Source organism: Vigna unguiculata, chromosome 5, assembly GCF_004118075.2.
Source record: "Vigna unguiculata cultivar IT97K-499-35 chromosome 5, ASM411807v1, whole genome shotgun sequence".
In the NCBI taxonomy this organism is placed as follows: domain Eukaryota; kingdom Viridiplantae; phylum Streptophyta; class Magnoliopsida; order Fabales; family Fabaceae; genus Vigna; species Vigna unguiculata.
This window is the reverse complement of record NC_040283.1, coordinates 24,254,292-24,267,530: the sequence shown is the minus strand read 5'-3', so window position 1 is coordinate 24,267,530 and position 13,239 is coordinate 24,254,292. Positions and strand designations below refer to the sequence as shown.

At 29.7% G+C, this 13,239-nt stretch overlaps 1 protein-coding gene across 1 annotated transcript; it reads left to right on the top strand.

Moving 5' to 3' along the window:
* Window positions 1–937: 937 nt before the first annotated feature.
* On the top strand, window positions 938–4,315 carry LOC114184505 (probable inactive receptor kinase At2g26730). The gene is made up of 2 exons (XM_028071814.1): window positions 938–2,261; window positions 3,765–4,315. Exons 1-2 carry the CDS (start codon window positions 938–940, stop codon window positions 4,313–4,315), a joined length of 1,875 nt encoding a protein of 624 aa, XP_027927615.1.
* Window positions 4,316–13,239: the final 8,924 nt, after the last annotated feature.

Genomic DNA, 13,239 nt, shown 5'->3' with positions numbered 1-13,239 from the left:
CCAACAGCTTTTCATTGGCAAGGATTGTTTACAATTACAAGAACATTGTCAAAACCTAGCCCCTACTTAAATTGGAATAGTTAGTTTTGGATTGTATTCAGTGTTGTAGTTACAATTTCGTTATCATCCTTCCTGTTGTTAAAGTTGTGGACAAATGCGACTTCAAATGTGGTCAAAAAACTTAAACCAACCAATTTTAAAATCATAAAATTTCCGGCAAAATTATGGTGTTAGAATTCCTTACAGAATCTCAAATATATTCATTGTTATTTCTGTTCTTGAATAGAGCCAACAACTTAATGAGAAGTGTTTTTGCATGTGGCTACTTCTAGTCTTAACAAGGTTCGCACCTCAAGTACAAATCTTCCTCCAATTTGTCTGGTAAAAGATGTAAATCTTTTCTTATAATTTCTTTTTACGAAGACGGTAAACTTTTTATACATTTTTTTTATGAAAATTACAAAGATTCTCGTACAATTCTTTTGGACAAAATTACAAATCTTCTAATATCCTGACATATAAAATAGACTTATTGAGTTGCTCGATATTAAAATTTGGTAAATACCTACATAATAAGAACCAACCGGAGGTGCTGTTAATATTGTTGTCTGCATAGTATACAATGCCATATGAATGAAATTAAGAAGGTAATGACAACTCTAGTTGCAACTATTCATCATGCCGGCCAATATTTGACAAGAAATTTGAAAAAGGTGCAATCAGTACTAAAATATTTTTTAATGTATGATAAACTAATCATGCCAACTACAAACAAATGGTCATTGAACTATCAGCCACAAGGACCAGTTCCATTTCTTTTATACTGAAATTAGAAACTATTTTATTCATAAACCACTTAATTTTCACTCCACCCTCTTCAGCAACAAAGCTCATGATCTCGCATAAACTCTTCCATCATCTCAATTATTCTGCCCAAATGAAAAGACTTTCTACATGGATAGCATTTGCCACATTCCTTTTCCTCCTAAACACGACCACTTGTGTAGAGTACGAGGTGAAGAGAACACTGATACAATTTCTGGCACAAGTCTCGGGTAAAGATGGCCAACAGAACTCCACTTTGTTATGGAAACAAGACGCTGATCCCTGCAATGGCCCCTGGCAAGGTGTACACTGTGATCCTCAAAACATGTCCATAAAAAAGTTGCTACTTGACAACCTCAATTTCTCAGGAACACTTGATCTTGCTATGCTTTGCAACTTGCAGCCCCTGGCTGCATCTCTCACATATCTTACCCTTGATGGCAACAAAATTAGTGGGGTGATAGCCTCTGAGGTTGGAAATTGTAAACAACTCACTCGCCTGCATCTAAGTGGAAACCAACTTGCTGGACACCTTCCTAGTTCACTTGCTATGCTGAACAATTTGAAGAGATTGGACATTTCAAATAACCAGTTTTCAGGATATTTACCAGACTTGCCTAGAATCTCAGGGCTGAGCGTGTTCCTTGCACACAACAATTACCTCGGAGGAACTATACCTGCTTTTGAGTTCTCTAATTTTGACCAATTCAATGTCTCCTTCAACAATTTCCATGGCCATATTCCAAACGTGCATGGCTATTTCTCTGCTGAAAGCTTTCTTGGTAATCCTGAACTGTGTGGTGATCCACTACCAAAGAATTGCTCTGATCAGCATATGCCTATTACTGAGGCTCCGACATCAGAAAAACCAAAGGGTGCTTCTAAGGAGCAGATTCTTATGTACTCAGGGTATGCTGCATTGGGTGTCATCATTGTCCTTTTCGTAGTCTTAAAGCTGTGTAGAAGAAAGAAGGGAGAGAAAAAAGTTGAAGCATTGAATAATAGGGTAGGGGGTGGTGGTGGTGGTGTTGAAAAGCCGAGAAATGTTTCAAGTGAATACAAAAGTGAGGTAAGTAGATCTGAGTTTTCAGTCCCTTCTGAAAGTGGGGTGGTTTCACAATCACTGGTGGTTCTTTCGAGCCATGCGGCAATGGAACTGAGATTGGAGGAGTTGTTGGGAGCACCTGCAGAACTGATTGGAAGAGGAAAAAATGGAAGTCTTTATAAGGTGATGCTTGACAATGGGATAATGGTAGTTGTGAAAAGGATCAAGGATTGGACTATTTCAAGCCACGATTTCAAACAGAGAATGCGAATACTGAGCCAAGCAAAGCACCCTCATGTTCTGCCACCACTTGCTTTCTATTGTTCTAGACAAGAGAAGCTTTTGGTGTATGAATATCAGCAGAATGGCAGTTTATTCAAGCTCCTACATGGTAAATATCACAGTCTTCCTTTTACTTTTCTATATCACTTAGTTACACTTCCTTTGATGAACAAGAAACGTGACATCCAAATTTATTTTTCTTATAAACTTCGCACCTCCTTAGCAAGGCAAAAGTTTGCAAATCTAACATATACTAAAATCTAGATTAAACTACTTTTTGGTCCCTCTGATTGTCAAGAAATTTCAGTTTGGTCATCAAGTTTTTTGCTGTCTTAATTTGATCTTCATTTTCTTAAAAATGATTCAATTTGGTTCTTGCCATTAATTTTGACTAGACAGTGTTAAAGTCAACGTCACGTATCAATTTCTGGTTTTTTTTAATTTTTAATTTTTTTATTATTCTTTTTTTACACGTGTCACTTCACTGTTGTGTCACGTGTCAAAATAACTCAATTTGATCCCTATATTTGTTTTTAGTTTCAATTTAGTCCCAATTTTTGTAAAAATGAAACAATATAATCTCTCCTTAGATTGACACTCAATTGAATCTTTGTATACAACTTATGATGATATTCTTAATAAAATTAACTTTTTTATTAAATATTTGTAGAAATATTTTTAAACAAGTTTTTTTTTTTTAGTTTTATTATTAAACAAAGTAAAACCCCAAACTTAATTTCAAAAATTAACAATTTTGTCATCATATATAAAGGCATCAAGTGTATCATATTATACAAACTTAATGAAGATTAAAAATTAAATAACTTGTCACACATAAGTTTAGGAACTAAATTTCAAGTTCAAAACAAAACCAAAGTCTAATGTTTTGTATATAATTTAAAGTTAATTTAATCTATTTATAGAAATATTTAATAAAAACGTTAATTTCAGTAAGAATATCACCATAAGATTTATAAAAAAGTAAATTTAGTGTCAATTTAACGAATGACAATATTACTTCATTTTTACAAAAATTGGGATTAAATTGAAACTAAAAACAAATATATGGACCAAATTGAGTCACTTTGACACGTGGCACAACTATGAAGTGACATGTGTAAAAATTAAAAAGAAATTAAAAAAAAACTAGAAATTGACACGTGGCTTTGACTTTAACATCGTCTGGTCAAACTAACAGCAAGGACCAAATTGAATCATTTTTAAGAAAATGATAACCAAATTGAGACAACGAAAAACTTAAGAACCAAACTAAAATTTCTTGACAAATAGAGGGATCAAAAGTGTAATTTAACCTAAAATATATGATGCATCAATAATTTATGTCACGTATTTATATATCTGACATGTATATGTGTTTTGATATTTTATCGATACTTATCCATAAAATTTCTAATTTATAAGATACTTTTATGATGATGATAATATATATTTATCAAATCTTTAAGAATTTTGTATATTTTTCGATACATATATCATGTATCATATTCTATTATTTTCAAATTAAACATATCGTCCTATCAAATACCTATTATATATATTACATATATCGTATGTGTATATCATAGACTAAAATATAGCATGTGGTATTTAGGCAGTACAAAAGCCTTGGACTGGAGCAGCAGACTTGGGATTGCAGCTACAATTGCTGAGGCATTAGCTTTCCTGCACCAAGAGGTAGGCCATCATGGTATTGTTCATGGAAATTTGAAATCCTCCAACATTTTGCTAAACAAGAATATGGAGGCATGCATAAGTGAATGTGGCATTATGGATATGGATGATCAAAGAGGTTCACCTTCTGGCACTTCTACTGATGCTGGTGCATTAGATATCTTAAAGGGAGATGTTTATGGGTTTGGTGTGATTGTTCTTGAACTGCTTACTGGTAAGTTAGTGAAGGGAAATGGGATTGACTTGACTGATTGGGTTCAGTCAGTTGTGAGGGAAGAATGGACAGGTGAAGTCTTTGACAAGTCTCTGATATCAGAGTATGCAAGCGAAGAAAGAATGGTGAATTTGCTTCAAGTGGCTATAAGATGTATCAATCCTTCACCACAGGCAAGGCCAACCATGAACCAAGTTGCTCTCATGGTTAACACTATCAAAGAGGAAGAAGAAAAATCATTGATCTATGAAGTGTGATTTAGACTATCAAATATTTGGATAATCTTTTCCTTAATACTTGTAAGCCAGACACTTGAGATGAGAAAATAAAATTAGGTCCTCTGTAAATTGATTAAAATTAACTAGAATAAATTGAAAATACCTAATCGTTTTTCCATCTTGAACAATGGATTGTGTCATGAAATTTATTATGGTATGAATTGAAGGTTTAATTAATATTTAGTCTATATACCTGCACATAGAAATTCCAGAAAAACTCTGCCCTTTAATATTTATATAGACAATCTTTTTTATTCATTTACTTGTCAAAACTTTGTTTTGATTCTTATACCTAGAAGTTTTGTGTTTAGTCCTCATAATATTTTATTCATGTTTTAACATTTACTGTTAATTGCCAAGCAACTTCGTTGGATTTAATTTTGCGGCCATGTTAAAGTTATTAGCAAGTGGCAACAACTAATAAAAAAAATACTTGTACGGGTTTAAAACTCAGTTTTTAGGTATAATGACTAAAATGAAGAATTTTTACAAATGTGAGAGAAAAAGATTACTCGTATAATATTGAATAATACAGATAATTTTTTTACATAATTAAGATTAAAACAGAAAGCGTGAGCAAGTATAGAAATGAAACGGTTAATCAAATCTTCCTTAAACTATATATTCTATTGGTATGAAGATATAGAAGCGAACTAACCGTGTCTTTTACATTAGATATTAAAAAAAAAAAAAACTATTCTTCTTTGTCTACACACAACCACAGAGAAAAAAGATTAGGATATTTGTAGTACTAGTCTATAAGAAGCTATTACTAAGTAAAGAGGGTTTAACTTATATAACATAATATAATGTAGAGGATGTCAAAATAGGTTGACCGCCAACTACAGAAAAAGATAGGTTGGGTTACATGACTCCGTCTACTAGCTTGTTGAACCGGTCACGCATATTTGAGCTGCAAGACGGGCCAACCCGTCAACCCGTCATAATCCGTTAAGTTTGTTTTAATTTCAGACTCTTTCTCTTTCTTTGTTCATTTATTTTGCAAAACTTTTGCTCTTTTTTGTCTTGAACCAAACGAAAATGTAAAACCCAACTTTACCTCTTCTTCATCCAGAACAATACAAAAAACCCAAACGCGACTTTAGCTCTTCTTTTTCTTGAGTTAGAGCAACACAAAACTCACACTCACATAAAAAACAAAGAGAACGAAACACAAGACAAATTCTTCCCTCCCTTAGTGGTGACTGTCCTCATCGGCAATGCCACTCACATGGCAATGCCACCCACACCGGCAACCACACTCACAGTTTGCCAGTTGGCCTGCCTGTCATTTAGTGGAGTGGGTTCAACACAGATTGACCCGTTTTAACACCCCTATAATGAAAAAAGATTTTAACATGACCTTAGGATTAAATGTGTGATCTAAACTTTTAAGAGGTTTGTACTCCAAAAAAATACTTAAATAGTTACTGGTAAACTAATTTAAAGAATATTTCATACGAAAAAATCTATCATAAAAAATCATCTGTAGTATATTGTATATATATTCACCTTCAAATCTTTTATTTATTTTCGATATATTATCTAAACTAAATTCACTTTGTTGTTACTCAATTGTTTAATAGTTGAATATTAAGCTTAAAATTGAAAATTGGTATTTAAGTATCATTCAATAAAATGAATACATTTTGTATTATTTAATTTTTTTATTGGAGTTTAAAATTTTATAAAATACATGACTTTATCAATCTAATTGGAGCTCATTCATAAGCTTGGAAATAAGAATTGTTTTTTCTCATACTCAATTTAACATGTTCCATATTTTAGTACAAAGATTTGATGTTCATCAAGGGACTGATTAAAATTTTATCCTTGAGCAACTTGTTCATGGTTCTTACTAAAAGTTTGAGTACCATCACTACACAACAAATATGATATTACCAACGGTTAGAAATCATTGGAAAACAAGGAAAATATGTCAATAACTCGTAATCTTCAATGGATTAGTGATGGCACAACATTCGTTGATAATTTGCTTATTTGTAAAATTTATCGACCAATTTATGAAATTCCTCTATAATTATTGACAAAATATATTTTGTTGTTATACTACCAGTGTAGAGTTCTTTATTCTCTACACCCAAACAAAACCTGCAAATATAATATACACACAACCACATTAAAGACACATTATAGATTATTGAGTTAATAATATTATATAATGAAAAATCCTATATAAAAGTCCTATACAATGAAAACTATTAACAATGTGAACTCCTAATAATGAAAATTCATTTACAATGAAAACTCATAATAATGAAATCTCCTAAGAGTAAAAGGAATGAACATCTTAACATCTTAAACCCAACAAGAATGACATTTTAATTTCACTGCTTGATTAAATGTTTTCTCCTCTTTTTCAAATAAATGCAATAGTTTGGCTTTTTTCCAAACAAATGCAGTAGTTTGGCTTTTGTTGAGCTCCAATAAGATCAATATCACATTCTTCCATAGAGTCCAAAAATGGTAATTTATAGTTTAAATTTTAATCTTTAATAAATTACTAACTACCAAAAGAGGACATAAATCCCTTTAGGGTTAAGGGTCTTTTTGTAATGCCTTCAACATTGACTTTTGAGCATGTGGTATGTGCACTTTGAACTCAAGTTGCACAAATTTCTTTAGATAATGAGCATTTGCAATATGAGTTTAGTGAAATTTATAAAGACAATAATAAATGAAATTGATCGTCAAGTCAAAGCAAACAATAACAATGCGGGATAAAATGTTAGTGAAGAAGAGATAAAAAAGAGTTTGGGTTAAGACATGCCAAAATACCCCTTAAAGAGAAAATGCCCCAATACATAAGGTAAAACAAAATAATATGCACTTCTCTCCCAAAACAAACAATCTATTTGATCAATTAAGCACTATGACGGATTTTTTAATCTTATGAATACTAAGAATTAAAATATATATATATATATATATATATATATATAAGATTGAAAACTTTGTCATCATTGGTATGATATTTGTGAACTATTATTTGATTTGTGTATTAAGTATTTACACTTATGTTTTAACAAAGATACTTTAATTTAGTAATGATCTAAATCGCATAAACTATGATATGAGATAGTGAGAAGTTGGGTGAAAGATTTTATATAACATGAAATATATAGATACTAGTTTTTCTACCCGTGCAACGCACGGGGTTTTTTAGATTTAATTTTTTTATAATGACAATGAACAATGAGTACTATCCAATAATTTATATGATGAAAAATTGAGTTGTAAGTTATTGAAAAAGTGATAGGCATATGATGTTAATCGAAATATATACTTTTGACTTACAAATGCAGATTTCATACTAATATGTTTTTGTGAAAACTGCAAATATCAGTTATTCATGTCAAAAACCATTAAGTATTCATATACATGTATTCATAGAATCAAGAAAGGACAAAAAATACAAATTAGGTCTCTGCAAACATTGAGTTGTAAGTTATTGAAAAAGTGATAGGCATATGATGTTAATAGAAATATATACTTTTGACCTACAAATGCATATTTCATACTAACATGTTTTTGTGAAAACTGTAAATATCAGCTATTCATGTCAAAAACCATTAAGTATTCATATGCATGTATTCACAGGTCACAAAAAAGGTGAAAAGAAATAGAAACAAATTATGTTGAACAAAAAGCATGTAACAGATTATTTAAAAGTAAATACATAATTTGTTGGCGTGGTCTATTCTGCAATCAAACATTAATTGTAACATTAAAGTGGAAACAATGCAGATCTGCAAATACATATTGTCGTAGAAAGCATTCAACAAAAAAGGATTGAAGAAAAAAGATGTTATTTCAGAATTGGAGAACAGAAGGACAAACCCTAATAATGTCGAGAAAAACATATGAACTGCATAATTTCTGGTATTTTTGTAAACAACAACAGATGAAATGCATACCTTTGGTTAAGGATCGTTTATAAGAATCCGATGTTGGTGGTGAATAGTCATTTGGTTGAAAACTTTTGATAACTACACAAAAAGTAAAGAAAGTCTCGTGCATAGAAAAATTTACGTCAACAAAACAGATAACATTTGAATACTGATACAAACTTACTCGAGAAGCCAAGTAAATATATGTTCAATTTAATTTATTAATTTAATTTATTAAAATGATATGACGTGCTGCTTTGCATTAATTTTTACTAGTGAAAATTGTGCTGCAAGCTTTACAAAATATATCGAGCAGTGCAAAAAATCATATCATTGCATAATTTCAAAATCAGAGTTTATAAATTAGAAACATTGAAAAAATCAAAATGAGATTTTTTACAATTGAGTATGACATTAAGTAACTGCAAACGTGTTGGAAGCAAAGAAAATTGTCTTGAAAAGCGCAAAAAATCTTAAACTTTTTGAAAGTGATTTTATTGAACAATTAAAAAATTATATTTTAAATGATATAAAATTTTAATGGAGTCTGAGATGTGAAGAGACGTCTTTCGTATTTTGGATTGAAAAAATAAAAGTAGCAGTTGAAAGATCAAAGCAGTGAAATGATTATTGTCTTGGGCAGTGGAAATGATAATGAAAGAAAATTATACACACTTGCACCGTCAAACATATTCGAATTTCGTTTTGAATAATGGATTATTTGAATGTTTTTATTTGAATCAGACAAATCATAAAAACGTGTGGGAGATGATGGAGCAGTTCAGGTATCTATAGCAGTGCTTTAATGATCATTATTTGGAGCAGTGTGAGCAATGATAAATTTCATTTCCAATACGTTGCAATATTTCATTTTCTTTTTCATATTAATTAATTTTTTTATTAATTGCAAGATTTGTTTTAATGCGTTGGAATACAAAAGGATGGTGTAATAGGAAGAGGTTTGCATTGTGTTGTGAGCAATGACAAATTTCATTTTCAATGTGTTGCAATATTTCATTTTTATTTCACATTTATTACATTTTTAATATTTAAACTTGACGTCAAATGATTAATAATGTTTACGTTAAATGATTTTAAAAAAAAAATTAATACCTAATATTTAATGTATTTTAGTAACGTTTACATTTTGAATTTAAATAGAAAATAATTAATTATTATTAATTGGAAATATCTTTAAAAATTATTTATAGCTATTTATAACTTCTGATTTTCGGTGATTAGATTGAAGAAGTTTTCAATTTAATTAATGACTTTGAGAAAAGTATATAACATGAAGAGAAAAAATCACATAACTTCACACACACACATATACATTAAAACACGCATAACTTCATCTAAGAAGTTTAAATTATAATTACATAAATATCTGCTAAACTTTAAAAGAAATTTAATGGATAGAGAACTTTGATATCTATGCTTGTATTTTCACTTTCAACTTCAAAAATAACTTGACGGTGATCCTCTGCAAACAGTTCATGAAGAGCACAATTTTTTTTTTCAGCCAGCTCTTATCTTAACAGACCTTGATCTTATGATCAATAGATTGTGGAGTGGGCATGGATTCCATTGTAGGATAATAGAGTGGTGATGAAGAAGATTGGTAAAAGAAGAAAATTGCTAATAGAAAAAAGAAGATTATTGCTTGTTAGTTGGTAATGAAGAATTGCAGACATTGGGAACATATATAAAGAAAATAAGAGAAGTCATAGTTGTTCCAACAATCAGTACTTAATAGTCATCCTGCTTCGAAATTATTGCAATTACTTGGGAATAAACATTATAAAAAACAAACTCGAAAAAAAAAACTTTCTAAATGAAAAGCAAATAGGAAATTATTAATTAGAAAATGAAAAGTAGTCAAATGCTTCTATAACTTAATTTTTGAAAAAATAATTAAATTAACTAAAAACTATCAGATGTTAAAGAAGGATGTGAATAAAAAATCAAACTTTTATTAAAAACTGAAACTTTACGTACCATTGTCTCTGGCCGATCTTTTCTAAACTTTCATTGATGAAAACAAAAACAAATTTCAGATCAAAACATAAAAAAGCAATTACGTAAAAGCAAGATTAAGAAGTAAAATATTTTTGAATGAGAAGGATGAAAATAACCGAAAGCTTAGTAAAACTAATACTTCACAGTTATCATTGTGGAACCAAAAAAAATCAATTCTTGTTAAAACCACGGTATGGTAATGCGTAATAGGTAAGAGAATATAATAGGTAAGAGAAAAAAAAAGAAGATTTGTCACTCAGTAGTTGGTAATACGTAACAAAGAAGATATATATAAAGAGAATAGGATAGGTCATACCTGTTGAAAGCGTCCGTACTTACTGGACAGACTGCTTCATAATTAATGCAGTCGCTTGGGAATAAAAAACTTAAAATGAATTACGAATTAAAAAAAATAGGTTAAATTAAAATTAAATATAACAAAATATTAATTATAAAATGATTATTCGTAAAATGATAATCCCACCTCTTGAATAAAAAAATTTAAACCAGAAAAAAAAAAAACAAAGCTTTAACAAAAAAAAATTTAGGGTAACAAAGATAGAAGAAAAAGATAAAAAAATAAGAAATCTGGATAAAGATAGAAGAATAAGATGAAACACATTGAGAAACATCAAGTTTTTGCTTTGAAAAACTGAAATCTGGCAGTGACCAATGTTCTACGCAGTTCATTCATGAAGAAAAAATTAAAGAAGACACATTGACATGAAGACTGACGGTTTTTTGGTCTTCAAGAGTCTTGAATAAAAACATTTAAACCACAAAAAAAAACTAAATAAAAGCTTTAAAAAAGAAGAAATCTGGGTAAAGGTAGAAGAATAAGATAAAACAAATAAGAAACCTCCGTAAAAATAGAAGAATAAGATCAAAAACATGGAGCAATTGTTATACTCAGTTCATTGATCACCAAAAAAAATAGAAGATGCCAAGATGTTAGACAAACACAGTGAGATGAAGAATCGAAAAAAAAGCAAAAATCCAAAGAGATATGCAAAGAAAAAGACTGACCTTTTTGGTTCTTTAAGACTCTTGCATGTTTTGTAACTCTTCATTTCAAGCCTGGAAGTTCTAAAAAATAGCATCAACCAAATCTGGGTTAAAATATAAGAAGAATATAAAGAGTCAGTTGATTGATGACAAAAAAATTCAAGAACAGACATAAAACAAAAAAAATAACAGATGCGAAGATGTTAGAGAAACACATTGAGATGAAGAATCGACAAAAAGCAAAAATCCAAAGAGATCTGCAGAGAAAAAGAATGACCGTTTTTTGGTCTTTAAGACTCTTGCATGTTTCAGAACTCTCCATTTCAAGCCTGTAAGTTCTAAAAAATAGCATCAACGAAATCTGGGTTAAAATATAAGAAGAATATGAAGAGTCAGTTCATTGATCACCAAAAAATTTAAAAACACACATAAAACAAAAAATAACAGATGCGAAGATGTTAGAGAAACACAAAGAGATGAAGAATAAAAAAAAGCAAAAATCCAAAGAGATCTGCAGAGAAAAAGGCATATTGCTTTTTGGTCTTTAAGACTCTTGCATGTTTTGGAACTCTTCATTTCAAGCCTGTAAGTTCTGAAAAATAACATCAACGAAAACTAAAAAATAGCTTCATAAGAAGAATATGAAGATGAACCAAAAACAAAATTTGGGTAATCACACGAAACCTGGTCGTGAAGAAAAATTGAATGACAGAAGAAGTTGAAACCGTACAACGAAACATGGATAAAAAATAAAAGAAAACATCAAATGTTTAGTTAAATCAACTGAAATCTGGCAGTGAACAATATTCTACTCCGTTCATGCATCTGAAAAAATTTCCAAAAAAGATAAAATGTTAGAAAAATAGGAAGACAGAGAAGAAGCTGAAACAATACAACAAAACATGCGTACAACAAAAAATATCAATTGTTCCCTTCAGAAACCTGTACAGAAACACATTGAGATCAAGAATCGAAAAAAAAAAAGCAAAAATATAGAGAGATCTGCAGATGAACATTAGGTGTAGTCAATGAACATTAGGAGAAAGAGAGACAAAAATCAAAAGAAACTCGTGCAAGAAAGAATGAGAAAGTGAGAATGAGAAGAAGATGAAGCGTTTGAAAGATGAGAGCCGAAAAGTCAGAAAGAGAGAGAAGAAGTTTAAGAGAGAGAAAGAAGCGGAGGAGAATTGAAAGTGGAAAGAGAGGAAAAAGAAGCGGTGAGATACGTGGAAAAAGTGGAAAGAGAGAGAATTAAATTTTTTTTGAAGGGTCAAAATTCTGAGAGTGTGACACCTTAGCTTTTTTTCTTTTTGTAGATAAATTTTTTTGAATTGAAGTGTGTGATATATATTATTTAATTGAAAAAGTTGCTATTTGTTAGTTCTCATTTATTTATTTATATATATATATATATAGATATAAACTTATGGTATAATAAACTCACTTTGATCGATTATTATTATTATATTTATTTGTAAATAATTCACGCTTGTGTTGTTTTTTTGCTGTAAATAGAAAACATATATAGATATATGTGCATGAACAACATCTATAGGATTATTTGTACTCTTTTTTATATTTTATATTTACATATTTATATTTTATACGTGTTTAATTTTTATTTTAAAATATGTCTAATTTTTTATTTAAAAATATTATATAGTTTTATGAGATGTTAAAATGTATATTAATTTTAAATTAATTAAATTTAAAATTGATTTATAAGCATTATTTTAGTTTAAAGAATATAAATTTGAATTTAAAGTCAAATTCAATTATTTAGATTTTTATTCTATAAAACTTCAAACTCGTGCTTTTACAGAAAAAAAAATGAATATGAATTTAATTTTAATCTAATTATTTAGATTATATTTGAATTGGATTTTTAAAATCGTAATTCTTGTCGAAGGAATGCACCATTCTTTTTACGCAATTCGATCATAACTAATAACTATATCACTATAAAAA